Here is a 17,786-nt window from a genome sequence, read left to right as displayed (position 1 = left end):
GTAGAGATCTTGTACCGCTAGGCTTTTAGGAAGTAGGCGTCTTGTACCGCTAGGCCACAAGCCTATTGGTTTGAAATGGCAAATTGTGTTATCTTTTGTTGCTTGAGAGTGATCATGTTCAAGCTTCTTTTTTGTTTTAGATGAGATTCATATTCGGTGATGAGATACAAGTTACGATGCCCTAATCCTAAGTCACCAGTTAGGAGGCAAATTACAGTTAGGAGGCAAATTAGCCTGCTCCAAGTATTACATATGTTTATTCGAATTTAGGTCATCTGCTCGACTCTTGTTGAGACATACTCATCTTAGGCCACATTCATCCCGAGGTGAGATTGGAAACTGATCTAAGAAATTATTATAGGATCCGGGACTACATGGTCCCAGGTGAAATTACTTGCTCGGCAGATTGGTACAAACTAGGACCATGCAGTCCAGATCATGTAATAATTTCTCCCCAAACCTGCCCCTAACCATTGCTGATAGTCTTCACATAGAAGACACGATCATGTACAAATTAATTGCAAAATCAAACTACATTATCCTCAAACACAGTGAAACGTATTATTAGGTAGTATATATCCATGTCAACATGGAAGCATATTTTACCAAAAGCAACATCTCAATCCAAGACTCAAAAAAAAAAAAAAAAACAATGTAGAACCTCATGTTTACCAATGGTAAAAGAAACAAGATAATTTAACCATATAGATCACAACAAGTGCCTCCATCTTAGAGCTAGACCGACCAAAATCCTCTAACACTTGACCTCCTTTAACCCATGTGCAAAATACAGAAAGGTTGGATCGGCCGCACCGTCCTTGTAATATGCAAACACCATGGTGCTGTCATCATGCATGCTCTCCCCAACAAAACTGCAAGACAAATTCAAACAGTTACATTATTAGATATAAATACCATTCTACCATATAAACACATCCATTACGTATCCAAGGTCTTTTGTTCTTATTGGCATGAGGTCGAGAAGGTTCAATTGTCAGAAATGAATTTATAGACTCGGGATTTATCAACGTCGAGTTCGTAAAAATTCTTCTTGCCAATTATGTATGGTCAAACAACTAAATTATGAAAGGAAAACCTTCGCTTATTTATATTCTTTTTCTACTAGATATAGGAATTCCTTATACCGCGTTCCTAGTTATATAAATTCAAAATTAAATTGCAACCCTTAATAAAGATGGTGTGTATTAGATAAGAGCTAAGATGCACATACAATTGGAGGTCACTGAGCTTCGAGAGAAGGAACTTAGTTGCCCCCTGGATGGACTTCATGAACAACTCTTGCTGCTCTGGTTCCAACTTAGGTGTTAGCTGCTTAATGTACTTCTTAACGTATGCAACAAACTGCTTCTTGTCAAAAGGAGGTTGCTCCTACAAAATTTAAGAAACGATTTTAGAGACATGGCAAGAAAATCAAAACAGTGGCCATGAACACAGTGTACTCGACTTACCTGAAGTCTGAATGTATCAACAATATCAACGACCTTAACAGCCTGGTCGTCGACACCCTCATCTTCTCCTCCACCTTCTGCAGAAGGGTTAGCCCCAATATCTACGTCAACTGCTCCTTGGACAACCCACTGCAAAAAAGCCATATCAAGACACCAAGTTATATAATTGCACCGTAGGACATTGTCTAGACAACAATGGGGCAAAAGAAACAAATCATTCACAGATGTTCATCACCAAAAGAAATGGATGGCTGAAAACTGAAGAAATTCAAAAAACAAAAAAGAAGAGGGTTCCGACCTTCCCTTCCACTTCCCACAGTATCCCATTCTCAATTTCCTTGTACGGGAACGAGTCAGATAGAAGCTCATCACCTGAAATTCATGATTAAAATAAGTTGCATCAACACTACTAAGACACAATACCAACTCAAAATACACATAACTAAATTAATTTTCCAACATATTCTTGAACAACAAACACATTCGTATAGAGTTTGGCAACATCATAACAAAAAATAGCGGCCAATCCAACCCAAACTGTAAGATGGCAGAAACAAAAAACTTATATCCCTGCATCATTGAAAATCCAGTGCGAGTTGAATTCATTCTAAACACACGTGCGTGACAGTGCACACCCAACCAAAAACTATTGATCTCTTCCCATGTAGTACATAAATTGTATTGAAGAATCAAAATAAATGCTTCCACTAGATAGAAGCACAATCAGACGAGCCAAAATTGGTAAAAAGGGTAAATTCTAGTGAAGTAAGATCAAGTATCTTTGATAAGGTGCTTCAGTAGAGGTAATATTAAAATAACATATGTTACATGTATTCAGAATTAAGCAACAAACAATATCACACGAGTAACACAATAAATTTTTTGAATTGAATGGAACTCACACCATACAAAGAATGGATTACAAAGAAATATAAATTAAAAAAATAAAATAAAAAATCCCTTTTTGTTCGTCTGCAGCTTTTGAAACACTAATTCGAGCAAATCAAGTAAATTTTTTTTTTTTTTTTTTTTTTTTTTTTTTTTTTTTTTTTTTTTTTTTTGAGTATTTGGCTCAGCTGATGTGACTTTTGAAAACCAAAGCAACATAAAAATCCAAACATGTAATTTTTTATCCTCAGTTAGCAATTTATAATCCACTAGACAAACAATAGTATGATAGAAAGACTATCCAAAATTGATAAGCTTTCACATGATAAATTTTTATTTTTTACAAAAAAAAAAAACATCAGCAATTTAACGTCCAACACAGCACAAAACAATAATTAACATCGACCTCATGTCTCATAAAATTTTAAAAAATAAAAAATAAAAAATAAAACAGTTGTTTTAATAAAGACTACAAACAAAACACACAATTAAATTAAAAACAAAAAAACAAAAAACAAAAACACAAACAAACAGATAACTACAATTTCCATATTCAAAAGATTAACTCTACCGAGCAAAATCTACAAATCATGAAATCTTCAATAAAAATAACGTCATACAACTCAAAACACAAAACCCATATAAACCCACCAAATAAAATCTTTAAAAAAAAATCATTCCAAACAGAACACAACAAAATTCTACACACATGCGAAACACAATTTGAAATTTAACTCCAAATTTCTAAAATAATCTAACAAAATAGATAAAACAAACAGAAGAAAGAAAGAAAGAAATAAAAAATTGAAAGTACCGGTTAGGAGATCCTGGTAAACCAACATGATGATTGCAGAATAATACTACTTTCTCTCTCTAGAATTGTTTGGAAGAGAGAACAAAAGCCAGATAAAAAGGGAGTTTACGCGGTGACAGAATATGAAATAAAGAACGAATTTCGGGGGTTCAGCGGCGGTGAATATTTATAGCTGAGGCTTTTCCGGATTGGGTAATGGGTTCGGTACCCATTTTACCAAAATAGCCCTGTTGTGTCCTTGAAACTACGATTCTGTTTCCCTTTCCGGTTCAAAATAGGATTAGATTCGGTGAACCGACCATGAGCTGCCATTTTTGACTAGGAGACTACGCACCATGTGCGTGGTGGAGTAACTGCACCTTTATTGATACTAACAAGTAGTAGTAGATACTAATGAGGTTTAAAATTTACTTTTTTCGAATTTTAAATTTAATTAAGAGGTTATTAGATAGTCTTGAATCATTATTAAAATTATTTATTAATTAGGTAAGTTTTTAATTTTTATTTTTTAGTAACAAAATTAGATAGGATTTGCAAGTTATAATTATAATAGGATTTTAAGATTACGAATTCGAAATATGACACAGTTTGTCTGCATGCAATCAGACAATATTAAAATTTTATGATGTATTTTTAATCCTTTTCGCACTAGCAAGAGCCTTTCTTCTAATTTTTTTTTGGAAAATATTAAAATTTTATCAAGTAGACAAAGGTGTTACCTATCAAGGATAGGATAATGTGGAAAACTCTTTTCATTCTAAAAGCATGAGCTTAGAGATACTGTCCCTTTTGAAAAATAGAAATTTAATACCGCTTGACCGGTTGGTGATATAGTTCATATATTTACTGAAATTAATATGTAGAGACAGTGAAAATAATTTGTATTGTTTAGAGTTGCATCCACTCAAAATTCAATTTTTATATTTTCTGTCTCCACAGTTAATATAAATTGAAATTGAGTTGATCTCAAATTGCTCAAATATAGCATCTAGTTTCATTTTTGAGCTAAAGCATGAACATAAACTTGAAACGAAGATTTATAAAAGAGAAAATTTAATGAATAATACTTAGTTACTCGTCAATGAGTGGTTCATCCCTACTAATTATTGATGTGGTTCAATTACAAAATGGACTCATAGTCGGTAATTACAAAATTTGAAAAGTTATAAATAAGGACAATATATATATATATATATATATATATATATATATATATATATAGAATAAATTTGCATCATTCCTTCTAATTTTCTTATTTATCACTTTTCTGATTTTGTAATCACAAACTATATATGTATTTGTGATTGGACCACATTAACAATAGTAAGGATGAACTACTCACTAATGAGTAGCTAAGTATGGTTTAAATTTAATTATAGATCCAAACAAATCTTAATAAAGCGTGTTCATTAATTTAAATAACCTATTCACAGATGGACTGAAAATTTTCAGTAGTCTAAGTAGCTCGTTTTTAAAACTAGTTCGAACTTAAAACAAGATTTAGTCATAGTTGAATTTGAACTGTCATGAAAAAATCAATTCATTTGTTATTTTGATTTGTAATTATGAAAACAATATTCTGTTATCAGAAAACTGAAAATAGTATAAAAAAAAATTCTGATTAGTTCAATTTTCTGAGAACTCAATATAAAAAGTCATATTTTAAAAAAATAATTTTTATATTTATTTATTTTAAAAATTTTTAAAAATTATTTTCAGAATTACAAATCAAACAAACCTAAATTTTTATATTTGGGGATATAAATGTCACTCTATATTGAGATTCTGTCACATCAACTAACTAGTGATTTAGTTTTAATTCTATTCATCATTTTTTTTTTTTTTTGACGATCCTTGAGTTATAATTGTGCTTAGCATTCTCTCCTCTAAAACGACCAAGGCAGAAAGCCAAGGCCGCCCAAAATTATTCGATGTGGTCCCATGCACCTCACAAACCACTTTAACAAGTGGATCGCAGGGGCCAGTGATGATAAAGTATACTACAATATAATTGATTAATTGTGTTGTATTTCACTGGTGCGAATATTTTATTCGAACCTAGACATATTCTTTTCCATAAGTTTAGTGGGACAATAACAAAATGCTACAGTAGTAATTAATTTGACCAAAAACCAAACAATAAGAAGGAAAAAAAACACGGCTGACTATGGTGTGTTAACGCAGGCAAAAGTATAAAAAAAAATTTCTCAAAACTATTTTAAAATCGTAGTAAATTTTCTCATAATATTGCCGGTTTACTGGCAAATCGAACAATAAACTATTAAAAATTTACAAATTGTTCTTTTTTGTCATCGTCATTTTTCGACGTCGAGATGATTAAAATTATCTAAATAATCCCATTATATACTTATATAACATTCATAAAGTATCACAAATATAAAATACCCATAATATCCTTTAGGTCATCTTGCAACTAACCAATAGTTCAGAATTTTATTTATTTATATTTTTTAACTCTAAATTTCCTTTATCTTCTTAGGTTCTCCTGTTAACTACTCGAAAGAATGATCAAATGCCTGTTTTATGAGCACACGCTTACCTAATGACAAGGTCTTACTCAGCAATGTTAAAGATATATAAAATTGACATGTGTCCTCAACAATATCGCTAATATTTTATTTTCGGCAAACTTGTACATGTACGTATATTATCATCACATTATCTATCACACTAGTGTGACCAATGGAATTTCTTCAACATTCAGCAACCTTGGAGAATTTGAGCCACAAACCCCTCCATTAGACTCAAAATATAATAATATTTTAAAATCTAATTCAAGTTAATTTTGTCATTACTTTTGCAGCTACTTACTATACCATGTAACATATTATTATTTTTTGTATTATGTTTTTGGTACTTAACTTCTTTTTTTTTTTTTTTTTAAGTTGCTCAACTATAGCTATAATTGCGATGTTCCGCTCATGGTATTTGCTTCTGTCAATCATATTCACAACTGGGAGTTTATATGTACAAAGTTTGGAGGAAAGTGCTAGCTCGTCATCTCTGCCAAGGTAGATTAACCATTCTTAAATTTTGGATTTCTTAATTTAAAAATTTTTTTTTTTAATTATTTGTATTTGTTTATTGGTTTTCTGTCATTTTAAAAGCTAATATGATAAGAATTGAAGATGCTGAAGGAAGCTTGCACAACACAGAAGTGATACTACGCATTTTGGGTAATAGATAGAGTATGAATTCATTTAGATTTAGTACCCATTGAATTGTCACTGAATTAAGAACACGAGAATGTTTAAATTTACAAAACTTAATTTGCAGAAACTTAAATTTTTTTAATTTTTTTTTTTAAACTCCACCTAAATTGGGCTGAAGGTAATATTGTAATTTTTTCTATCCATACAAATATTAGGTGTAACATCAAATTGGATATAACGTTCTGTGATATATCTCGAGCCCTTACCTAACTTAACTCGAATATAATTTATAATGATGGTTTGTTTAGTTACTTACCTTCCTATTTATTGGTAAAATACCTTAATGTGATATGTTGTAACCTATGCAAGTGTCGCATATACAGTACTAAGACAATTCTAATTTTTTAGAATGCTACAAAAGATCAATGAATGACGATATTTAAGCTCCACTATATCAAATGTTGAGAATCACCTACAAACCTGCACAATTCTCTATGCAAGTGTAAAGAGTTATAAAACGCATTTGCTACCCATTAATTTCCTCTCCATATGTCCTCTAAGCTATCATCCAATAAGGAACAAGGAATTTCATTACTTTTGCATCTACTTACTGTACCATGTAACATATGGTTATATGGGCAACCTAATTTAAACAAAAATATGACATGACGTATTTATAATCTTATAAAAAAAATTATAAAACCACATACTTATCTTATCATATATTTTTCCTATCACCACACGTCACACTAATCCATAAGCAATTGGAGTCATTGGACCAATCATGGTCGGACATTTTTGTCCATCCATGTATATTTCTTCAACTCAGTGAAACTTACTGTATTAAATAAAGCGTCTCTAACTTCCAATCCTGACCGTCCACACTTACCTGGCCCCACATCTTGGTGTATCTCGTCAGTAGATTCACTGTACATCAACCTACCAGATTGCCCCCTTTTGAAGCTTAATGTGACATCAATTTCAACCACAGCTAATCCACAGAAGAGCACCGAATCAATCCAAGCCGTCCATCATATTCTCTCATTTGGACAGCGGTTACCGAACGGTCCTCACAATAATCAAATCCCAAATCTATCTTCTGCCGTAAAACTGGCGGAGATGAGAGAGAAAGAGAGAGTTTAGAGAGGGAGAAAGAGACTTTCAGATTTTCCAACACACAAACACATCATCGTGATTCAAGAGAAACGAACGATCCCTTCCATTTTCTCTCTCTATTTACTCGTCGATTCATAGCTCTCTCTCAATATCATATTCAAACCCTAGGTTCCAGAGCTTGTAATCTGAAGTCTACCGTTAGATTAAATCTTACAGAGCTGAAAAATTCGAAGCTTTTCGGTAAATTTAGGAGAAATCTATTCAATTTTTGACGTCTATATGTTGATATATGTATATATGATGATGAAACAAGGTTTTTGATTATGGGGTTGGAGGATGCTGATCTCCTCGACGATGGCGTTGCCGCTGGCAAAGCGTCGTCGGTTTCGTGCTCGATTTGCCTAGAGGCCGTGACCGATAATGGGGGTAGATCTTGGGCGAAGCTTCAATGCGGCCATCAATTTCATCTCGGTTAGTTCAATTTGAACTCATTCAATGAAAAATTATGTGTTCATAGAGAATTAGACGTGATCTGATTTAATGTTGTTCACCAATATGGGAGATACTTTCGATATATACAAGTTGTGAAAATTAGAGCTTTGAAACTGTGTAGTTGAATAATTGAATTTGTGCAACGTTGTGTTGCTTTTATTAATTTATTTTTATTGTGTTCCCATCCGTGGACTTTTGGTAAGCTTCTAGATTTGTAGATGAGCCTGCTTTAAAGATCAAGGGAGCTGGGTGTTTGAAAGAGAATTAATGAGTTTTATTGAAACTAGATGGGCGGTTGTTGATGGATTTATATGAAATATGAAGTAGAAGAATTTATGCTATGAGCTTGTGACTGAAGCTCAACTGAATGAGCAATATAAAGAGTAACCACGGTTGTTGACCAAAGAAACAAATTACTTGAAAGTAATTTGGTTGAAAAGTGTGGGAATGATTGGTGAGATAATTCAAATTGGCCTATATAGTGTTCGGTAACTTTGTATTTTCATTATTTACAATTTATCAATCCATTTGTAGTGTTCACCTCTGCCGTGCTCAACAATCTATAGTCAGTTCTACTTGAGTTTGTCTGTCATTCCCATTACTCCTTTTTATTTTGTAAGTCACCTAACACCTTTTTCTGTACCCTTTAGTAACTTAAGTGTTAATCATTGAATTTCTCAGCTTGACATGACTACAATCATCGACTGAAGATGAAATTGTAGTTGAATTTCAAGCCTTGCCATTTATCATTGTTATCTGTTAATAAGATATATAGTATCAGGCTAATGTATTTTATTAATGGCTTTTTCATTTGGGTTTTTACATTATAAAGTAGGTTTTGGGTAAGCCTAGAAAATCAGTTTTAAACAATATAGGTAAACCAGAGTGATGGTTGTTTTGACCAAATTCGTTTTCCCAATTTAGAGAGAACACTGTGAGCAGCTCATATCTCACCTTACTGACTCCTCTATAAACTTCTTGAATGTCTCCTACTTACCAGAAAATTATCTTAAATGATTAAAGAAGAAACCAGAAGGGTTTTTGAAGTGTGAATATAATTGGAATTAGGTGTGTAGGTAATATGCCCTTCTTTTCCAAATTTTCAGTAATCAAATGTTCTTTGATGGGCGACAGAAAAGCTTAAATTGTGGGCAGCCCTAGTTTGTTACAATATCCAGGAAAATCCATTTATTGTTTGAAAACACAACCAACTGTTGCCTTTAGTCCATGTCCTCCAGAGATAATGGAAAAATTATCGAACTTTCAGTGATCAATAAATGAGAAAGGATATTGAAAACAAGACCTTTGAAAGTTGATCATAAATATATATATATATATTCTTTTTATTTCACTCTTTCAATGGGCTAAGTTGATTGAAGTTTTTAGATTTGTTCATGATTTTATTTGTGATTTGCGGTTTCTTCTCATGATTTGTTGTGTTTTTTCAATTTTCGAATTTGTTGATTGATTAATTTATTGAACTTTCAGTGATCATCTTTCCATTTTTGTACAATTTCATTATTAATTAAGAACGAAAGGATCTGAGACTGAGAATATGATTAAAACTTGAATTACAATATCAATACGATCTTACAGTCCAACTAATCTTCTTTGTCTGATTTGTTCCTTGGGCGTGCTCCCCTTTTGAGTGTTTTAATGAATTTTAATTATCAAAAAAAATAAATAAATAAATAAATGAAGCAACCAACGCTAAGATGTATCTGACAGAAATAATGCTAAGAAAACAAAAGAAATTAGATATAGTTCAAGAATTAGTGTCAAACAAACTAGTGGTCCAGGAGAACCTGTTAAAAGTATAATTTGTTGTCCTATGAACTATTAACCAGTCCTCTGGTTGGACTTGAACTAGACTCGTCCTAATTCTAGAATTTGAAACAGGTCTGTACTCTGTAGTGTTCATGGCTTGATACAACTCTAAACAGAAAAAGTGTAAACCTCTTTTAGGTTCTCCTCCTAATCCACCTGGATGATTCAATTCATTCCTAGGTGTATAGATATGTGCAGAGGGTTAAGCCTAGTACTGTTGTGCAGAGAGGTAAAGCAGCTGCACCATATGATCTGAAGGCTGGATTTCATTGTCTGCCAAAGTTCTTACTACAGTAGAAAAGGACAAGGTTTTGAAGATGGAAAGGGCTTTACATCACAATTAGTATACTTCTGAGTAGAGGGGCAAACCCAGACATATTGTCACAGAAAATGGCTTTTTTGATACCCACAAAAATCAGCTCCTGATTGATGGTCAGGAAAAGAGTACTACATCAATAATTGCTGTTCATACGGTAATCATTCTTCTTTGGTGGCATTAGGACACTTGTTGGAGGAGAATTATTTTCTGACGATGGTTGACCATCATTTACACCCATTTAGATTACCCCCTAGCCAGAAGATTGATACCAACTTTTGTCAGTGAAAAGTTTGCAGCAATAGCATTGGTTCAATTTAAGATAGCATTCCATGTAGGATATGTCATTTGCAAGGTACTTTTGAGTAACGATCACTAAGGGGCATGACCTATACACTCTAGGTATGAACAGACGCTTTAGTCAATTGCCGTATAATCTTTCTGAGTCTACCTTAATTCCTACCAGTCTTTTAACCACATCTTGCTTTAATAGTATGCCTTAAATTCTGTACATTTCCTTTCAGTACAACAGTTTTATGTGTCCATCTTATTTGTTATGTTCAACTTGTTGAACTTGTTCATATTTGTCTAGGCTGCACATTTCCTTTTATTTTATCAGTGAAAAATATTTGTTTGTTAGATATTGTAGCTGTTTGTATATTGTCCTTTATTATGTTAATAATATCTTTCTCATGGCTATTTTTAGATTGCATTGGTTCTGCATTTAATATAAAGGGAGCAATGCAATGCCCCAACTGTCGGAAAATTGAGAAAGGACAATGGCTTTTTGCGAACAATTGTCGTCCATTTTCCGAGTATAGCATGGATGACTGGGCCCATGATGAGGAACTTTATGATCTAAGCTACTCTGAAATGGTAAAGTCAGAAAGTTTTAATTGCATTTTTTTTTTTCATGCAGTTTCTGATTTATGTTAATCAGAGTAATTTTGCAGCAATTTTGGTTAGGTAAATTATATTGTTGCTCCAAGAGAAGGCCGAGGAACTTCATTTCTTATGGCATGTGTACTTCTTGGCTATGCAAAAAATACTAAATAAATAAAATTCAAGGAGTTTTACGAGAATGTTAATCTTAAAATTGTAACACAAAAGAAAGACTATGTTTCCTTCACTTCCCATGAATTTTAATTTTGAAGGGTTTGTCGGTTGGAATATTGATGTGTCTTTTTTTTTTTTTTTTTTTTTTGGGTTAAGGTTATAAGGATTTTATGTTAATTTATTTTCTTTTGTTTTATCATGTGCTTCAAAAAAAACGTGGCTGACATTGCATCTTTTGATTTCGAAGTATTCCCGTCCTACATCAAGAGGTGTACAGGATAAAGTGTTGTTCATTGAGAGGTATGTAGATATGTGTGGTGGCCTTCTTTGGGGGGTTTTGTAGTTTGATGTTATAAGTGGGGCAGATAGCAATTCATTGTGAAGATCTTTCAGGAGTTGAAGTCGTGTAATGGGGATAAGGCCTCCAGTCCTGAAGATTCACCATGGGTCTCTTTCAGCAGTGTTGGTCAATGTTTAGGTGTTGATGATGGGTTCTTCATATTTTTTTGAGCTGGGGATCTTTATTGCAGTGATTCCCTGGAAAGGACGTGTGCATCATGCAGTTGGCGTAAAGGATTTTAGACCGGTTAGCTTGGTAGGGTGTGTTTGTAAGCTGTTGGTGGTAGTATTTAAGGCTTGATGGTTGTGAATGGAACTGTCTGAGAGGCACAAGAAACATTTGTGGGGTTAGATGCAAAGCGTGTTGCGAAGCGCGATGCAAAGTGTGTTGATGCAAAGCGTCTTGCGAACGAATATGTGGACTTTAGACTGAAGTGAGGAAGAGAGAGTACTTTATGTACCTCATAAGCTAGACATTGAGAAGTTGTATGACCATGCAAATTCTTAGGATGGGAATAGGATCAAGTGAGGAAGTTGATGGAGCCTTGTAATCTACTGTCTGATTTCTTGTTTTGTGACTGGCTCTTGAGAAGGGTTCTTTTTGAGTAAAAGATTTGAGGCCGGGTGATCCCTTCTCTTCTATGTTGTTTATATTGGTTTGACTTGATCAGGTTGCCGAGGAGGGCGGATGCGTGGAGTTTGTTGAGGTGCTCTGAAGTTGGGTAGTCAGTAGTGGTTATCAGATGGAAGTTTCTACCTACTGCTAGAAGATGATATCTTTTTGCATATAGAGCACTTGAGGCATTTGCATTATATTATAATTTGTTTTGTATCAGTCTCATGGCTCCAGATAATCTGGGAAAGAGAAGCTTATTCCAGTTGGGAAGATAGGGGATATGGAGGATATGACTTTCAATTTTGGGTACAGAGTGGCTTCCCTTGGCTACCTTCAAGGTGAAGGCATAACGTGGGGTGCTATAATCTGTTTCAGAGGTGGCTTAAGGGATGAACTGGCAACATTTCCTGAGAGGGGAAGGATTAATCTTATAAAGAGTAAGTTGCCTAGTATTCGTGTCTCCCTTCACCAGTCCTGCACTGGCAGAAAGTGATTGGCTAAGCTCCATGATGATGATCTTTTGGGAATTGGGGAGAAAATAAGTTCCATTTGGTGGGATAAGTTTGCCTTCTAGTTAAGGATGGTGGCTATGGAATTAGGGAGGTCAGGGTGTCTTATTGAGCATTACTGGAGACGTGTCTTTGGTATTTGCTAGGAAGGAATCCTTGTGCTGAAAAGTAGTGGAGCACAAGTATGGATGTTCTTGGGGTTTAGGTGTCGAGGGAGGTGGATTCTTCGAACTTAGTGGGCCTGGAGGGTACTACAAAAGGTCAGGAGATATTCCTACGTCATGTTTTTTGTGTTGAGAAAATGAGATAGAGGCAGATTTTGGCATATGTTTGTTAAAGAGACCTGAAAGACAGGTTCCCCGAACTCTTCCAGATCACAACAGATAATGATGCCTCAGCTACAAGTTTATATATATTTTGCCCACTGGTGTGGTTTGGAGGCCTAGAATAGGAGAGCTTTGCGGGACTGGGAGATGGACCCAGTTTCAGCCTTATTGGAAATAATGCAAGGGACCAAGTTGTGTGGTGAAATGGAAGATGAGCTAAATGCACTGCAGGCTGCAGCTAAAGGTGGATTTTTAACGAATTAGCTTCTGGTCCTTTTATGAGGTACACTCTAGGGGAGTGGGCAAGTAGTTCCCCTTAGAAAGGTATATGTCCCACAAAGGCCTCCCTTAAGGTGGCAATTTTTTGCTTGGTTAGCAGCTATGCATTCTATTATCACTACAGATAATTTGTAGATGATAGAGTTCTGTATGTCCAATTGGTGTTACAAAAGCATGGGTGCTGAGGAAGCTGTGAGCCATTTTTTACATTTGGAGTGACAACTGAATTTGGGAGCCTACTTTTTTTGTTTGCTTGTCCAATGCTCCACTTTGCTTGTTGTGGTGCATTTTTCAAGGAAGGGATGGGAGTTTCTCAGCTACCGCTTAAAGATTGAAACAGTACTTTTGAGAACATTATACTTCTAGATATAGAAGACTGGAGTCTTATACTTCATATGTAGGTTCTTTTGTTGAGTTTTTTTTTTGGGAGAAATGAGTTTTTTTAGTGGCTTTCATATGAAGTTGTATACCTCGCATATACATGAACTGGACCTGCATTTTGCCATTATTAGTAGATTCTTTTTACTTATTAAAAAATATATATGTATATGTATTTTATATATATATATATATATATATGAAATCTAATATTACCAAGTTACAGTTTTATTTTGTGAGGAGTTACTTCTTACTGCCATGTTTCTTGCTTTAATATTAAGGTGATAACTTAGAATCTATACATTATTAATAGTTATATCATTTATCAACTCTCTATGATGGATTGAGTTAAATCTTTGCGAGCCTAAAATTGTATCAGTTTGTCTCCTTCCGTGCTTCTGCAAAGTTATTGGTGAATCTGAAGTGTAGCTTTATTTTTATGTTTTTTTAAATAGATAATTCAGCTGTAGTGTGCTTTTGATTGCATTATTTGACTTTATACTAATTTGTCAAGAACTCCATATGCTGGCCAACCGATCACGTGATCCTTTTCATATAAATATGGTCAAGTGTCTAGCTTAATTGAATTTTACTGACCTCTGTTATCATTTTTCAGTTAGCTACTGACCTGGTTTTTATTATTATGGTTTCAATTTTTTTTTTTTTGCAGTCATTTGGAGTCCACTGGTGTCCATTTAGTGGATTAACGCGACTTCCTTCATCTTTTGAGTAAGCATAATTTCTGACATTGTTGCTTATAGCTGATTAAATATCCTTAAATTTTGATGCTGCAATGTTGTGTGCGGGAAGTATTTTCTTTTCTGCAGGCCAGTTGCCTGGTCTCCTCCCTCAGTGTTTCTGTGAATGTTTGCTGAATTCTCTACCTACCATGTAGTGTTCTATACTGAATATGTTTCGATTATCTATGTTAATGCATCATGCTCCTTTGCTTCAAAAAGTGCACATTAGTAGCTATGAGTCTGTGACCTCTTATGAAAAGTGATATGTTGGTCTCAGTTACCCAAATGAATCTTTTGTCATGCTCTGACCAATGGCTTCATTCTTAAGACCTAGTACACCTTTAGCATTTGAGACTATAGTTGTATGGACTTACAACAAAAATGTGTAGTTCGATTCCACTTCATGCAGCTCAAGTTGTTGATGGACTAGTACAACAAAAATGTATAGATCGACTCCACTTCATTTGGCTCAAGTTGTTGAGTTCTTCAGTTTTCCAAGTATTGTTTCAGAATTATTCTAAGTAGGGACTAGGTAGCCTCAGAAAGTTGGTGAAAGCCGTGAAACTGTTGTTTTACTCGCTCTCAAATAGTTGGTATAAGGTATTGTTGAGTTCATTTTGGTCGGATAAAATATTTATATATTTTGTTCCTAGATTAGCTTTATTTATCTTACTATATTTTCCAATGCAAAGACAGTAGTGCATTTAAGTGTAGTGCTTAAGAATTTTTAGACATGGTATTTGTTATAATGTGTGACATGAATGCCAAAGTCGCAAAGTTTAGATGGTTCTAGAACTATTAGATGGTTCTAGATGGTTCTAGAATTTTTAGACATGGTATTTGTTAAGTACTTTTTCCTTTTTTGGCCAATTATTCGAAGAAAGGAAGTATTATGGCATTAAATGACCAAAAGAATTCTTAGCTTGATAATTGTCAACTTAATGTCTCTGTGTGTATGTAAAGTTGATCCGTTTAATGTTGAGCTCTGATCTCTTACTTGTGAACCATCTGTACTAGAGAAAACAAAGGGCTCAATGCGTAAATTGAAGTTGTTTACTTGGCATATGAGGGTGAAAGGCCCTTGCAACATAGTTGAAAGAGTTTGAACCTTTGAACTAAAATATAAGCATAAATATCTGATTGTTTTAATATAAAATTATTTTATAAAAAAAAAACAAAATTTAAGTAAATATTTAATGACATGTTATTTAACAACCCCCCGTATTGAACTCTTTCAACATAGCTATTTTTTTTTATTTTAAATTTTTTTTTTCTGTAAATCCCCAAGAATGCATTACTAATAAAGGAAAAAAGAAAAAAAAAAAAAACCAAGAATAGGACACGCCTGTCTAACAATTATCCATGGCATGTTGGACGCGCATCCATGGTGTATCCCTGCCATGACCGAAGATTAAAAAATAAAAATAAAAGAAATAGACGCGTTTTTTGGCGTGTCCGACGCGTGTCGGGGTGTGTGTCAGTGTCCAACATGGATTCTTTGCCCTTTTAGGCGTGTTTGTTGTGCTTCCTGGATGGAGGCTATGCCATTCATTGTTGCTTCTGCTATTTTTAATTGCTGTATTGAGCAACCTGGTTCTTGGGGTTCTCTGAAGTGTTTTGGTTTTGATTGCGTTGTTTATCTTGGCCTCTTTCACTCACATGTATGATCTACATTTTGCAGTGAAGGGGAATTTCCATCCACTGCGTGTAAGTTTATATTTTTCTGCCTCAGGTTTTCTAATTTTATTATTTTATTATTATTTATTTATTTATTTTTAAGTTTTGGCAGAGGAAGACTTTATAGAGAAATATAATAGGAGCTTTTGATTTTATGCAGATCATGATCTTATTGGACAACATGCAATCTTTGCTGAACATACAGCCTTATCATCTGCCACTCATCCTTGCCCATATGTTGCATACTTTGGACCGATCCCCCCTTCGTCGTCAAATTCCGGTGGAAGTGTTTCAGATGGTTCTACTTTTACCAATCACTGGAATAGCCCAGCAGTTCCTAGCGAGATTCCCACTTCTTACGCTTTTCCTGCCATGGACGTCCATTATCACAGTTGGGAACACCATTCCTCTCCCTTTCCCACGACGAGCAGCCGTATTGGTGGTGCTGATCAGCCTCCTGTTCCGTCTATGACACAGAGGGCAGCTAGGGCCAATTCTGATGTACCAAGATCAGGATCTTTTGTGCATCCATTCCTCGTAGGCCACAGGTAAGCCCTTGATAAAACATTAGGCCAGGTTTTGACATTTTTTGTGGATAGGTAAGACAACCCCCCATGTTACTCGCATACACTCACTATTTGCCCTATTGTGAACTTGATCTCTCAACCCGAGGACAACGTGGAGGAGATGTCACTTTAGCTAAAGGCTTGGCATGTTTTGACATATGCAAAATAAGGCTTGGCAAATGCTTTTTGGTCCCTTTTTTTCCCAGGGCATGGGTTCTTTAAACCAGCAGAGGAATGGAATTATTCTATGTTTCTGAAGAAGCAAAAAATAAATTTCTATATTTTTTTTTCCCTTGAGTCACTATTGTGGAGAAATATGATATTCTATAAAGCTGACTGAGAAAGGTGCCCCCCTTAAAACCTGTGAGAAAAAAAAGAAGAAAAAAAGAAGAAGAAAAAGGCCCTAACCCACCCAAATACTGTTTTCCCTTTGAAGCTTCATAATGTTGATTTTTCATGCATTCTCACAGTTCTGCTGCTAGAGCTGGATCCTCAATGGTTCGCCCCCATCCTGGCAGTGTTGCTCGGACCCGTGACCGTGTCCAGGCTCTCCAGGCATATTTTCAGCAACCCAGCAGTTCACCTACCATGCGCACACCCATCATTTCTGGCACACGAAGATCTACTAATCATAGGGCCATGGCTCAAGTAGGGCCAGTAGCCTCATCATCTGATCAGACTGGTGGCTTCTACTACTTCCCATCAGGTTCATCTGGTAGGAACTTCCACGAAGCGGAAAATTCCATGATGAATCGCTTCAATGGATGGGAAAGAGAACATTTGCCTTCGTTCCCACCGAGCCAAGTTGATAGAGATCCAAATTGGGGGCCATTCCATCAGGCTGCTGGGGGTTCAGATACTGCCATCAGGTCCAACAGCAGCTTCCGCCAGAGGCATGGATCCGAGAGGATGCCATCACAAAATCGGTCATAGACTTCTTATTCTGTTTTGTCGATAAAAACTATGAAAACTATGACTGAACCAAAAATTGTGCATGCTTGAGAAACGATATATATTTATGCTTGGAGTCTGTCTGACGAGACAGACTATACTGTGGCATCGCCCAGAAATGGTGCCTTTTGGCGGCAATGTGGTTGTGTGATGGACTTTGGCTTCCTCTGGTTTCTTTTTGCTGGGATATAAAATAAGATCATAAGTTGGATGGCAGGATTGGAAGGTTTCTTACAATTGTCATTTTAGAAAAA

At 35.0% G+C, this 17,786-nt stretch overlaps 2 protein-coding genes across 2 annotated transcripts; one reads left to right on the top strand and one right to left on the bottom strand.

Annotated features, from left to right (window-relative positions):
- Window positions 1-536: 536 nt before the first annotated feature.
- Window positions 537-3,326, bottom strand: LOC132299656 (translationally-controlled tumor protein homolog). The gene is made up of 5 exons (XM_059796409.1): window positions 3,172-3,326; window positions 1,768-1,841; window positions 1,470-1,598; window positions 1,232-1,389; window positions 537-872 (listed from the first exon to the last, which is right to left on the bottom strand). Exons 1-5 carry the CDS (start codon window positions 3,197-3,199, stop codon window positions 755-757), a joined length of 507 nt encoding a protein of 168 aa, XP_059652392.1. The 5' UTR covers window positions 3,200-3,326; the 3' UTR covers window positions 537-754.
- Window positions 3,327-7,396: 4,070 nt separating this feature from the next.
- Window positions 7,397-17,748, top strand: LOC132299655 (E3 ubiquitin-protein ligase RFI2). The gene is made up of 6 exons (XM_059796408.1): window positions 7,397-7,931; window positions 10,802-10,971; window positions 14,269-14,327; window positions 16,020-16,045; window positions 16,176-16,563; window positions 17,052-17,748. Exons 1-6 carry the CDS (start codon window positions 7,784-7,786, stop codon window positions 17,512-17,514), a joined length of 1,254 nt encoding a protein of 417 aa, XP_059652391.1. The 5' UTR covers window positions 7,397-7,783; the 3' UTR covers window positions 17,515-17,748.
- Window positions 17,749-17,786: the final 38 nt, after the last annotated feature.

The sequence above is a fragment of the Cornus florida genome, unplaced genomic scaffold (genome assembly GCF_030987335.1).
Source record: "Cornus florida cultivar Cherokee Brave unplaced genomic scaffold, ASM3098733v1 CherokeeBrave_3.0.0_Hap2_Chr03, whole genome shotgun sequence".
Taxonomy (NCBI): domain Eukaryota; kingdom Viridiplantae; phylum Streptophyta; class Magnoliopsida; order Cornales; family Cornaceae; genus Cornus; species Cornus florida.
Note: the sequence above shows the minus strand (reverse complement) of the source record. Positions and strands in the feature narration are given on the sequence as shown.

Coding starts and splice junctions, on each gene's coding strand:
- LOC132299656 (XM_059796409.1), bottom strand. CDS start 3,199: ATGTTGGTTTACCAGGATCTCCTAACCG. Junction 1,599..1,767: donor TGTGGGAAGTGGAAGGGAAG/GTCGGAACCCTC, acceptor GCTTTTTTGCAG/TGGGTTGTCCAAGGAGCAGT. Junction 1,390..1,469: donor TTGATACATTCAGACTTCAG/GTAAGTCGAGTA, acceptor TAAATTTTGTAG/GAGCAACCTCCTTTTGACAA.
- LOC132299655 (XM_059796408.1), top strand. CDS start 7,784: ATGGGGTTGGAGGATGCTGATCTCCTCGACGATGGCGTTGCCGCTGGC. Junction 14,328..16,019: donor CGACTTCCTTCATCTTTTGA/GTAAGCATAATT, acceptor TACATTTTGCAG/TGAAGGGGAATTTCCATCCA. Junction 16,046..16,175: donor GGAATTTCCATCCACTGCGT/GTAAGTTTATAT, acceptor GATTTTATGCAG/ATCATGATCTTATTGGACAA.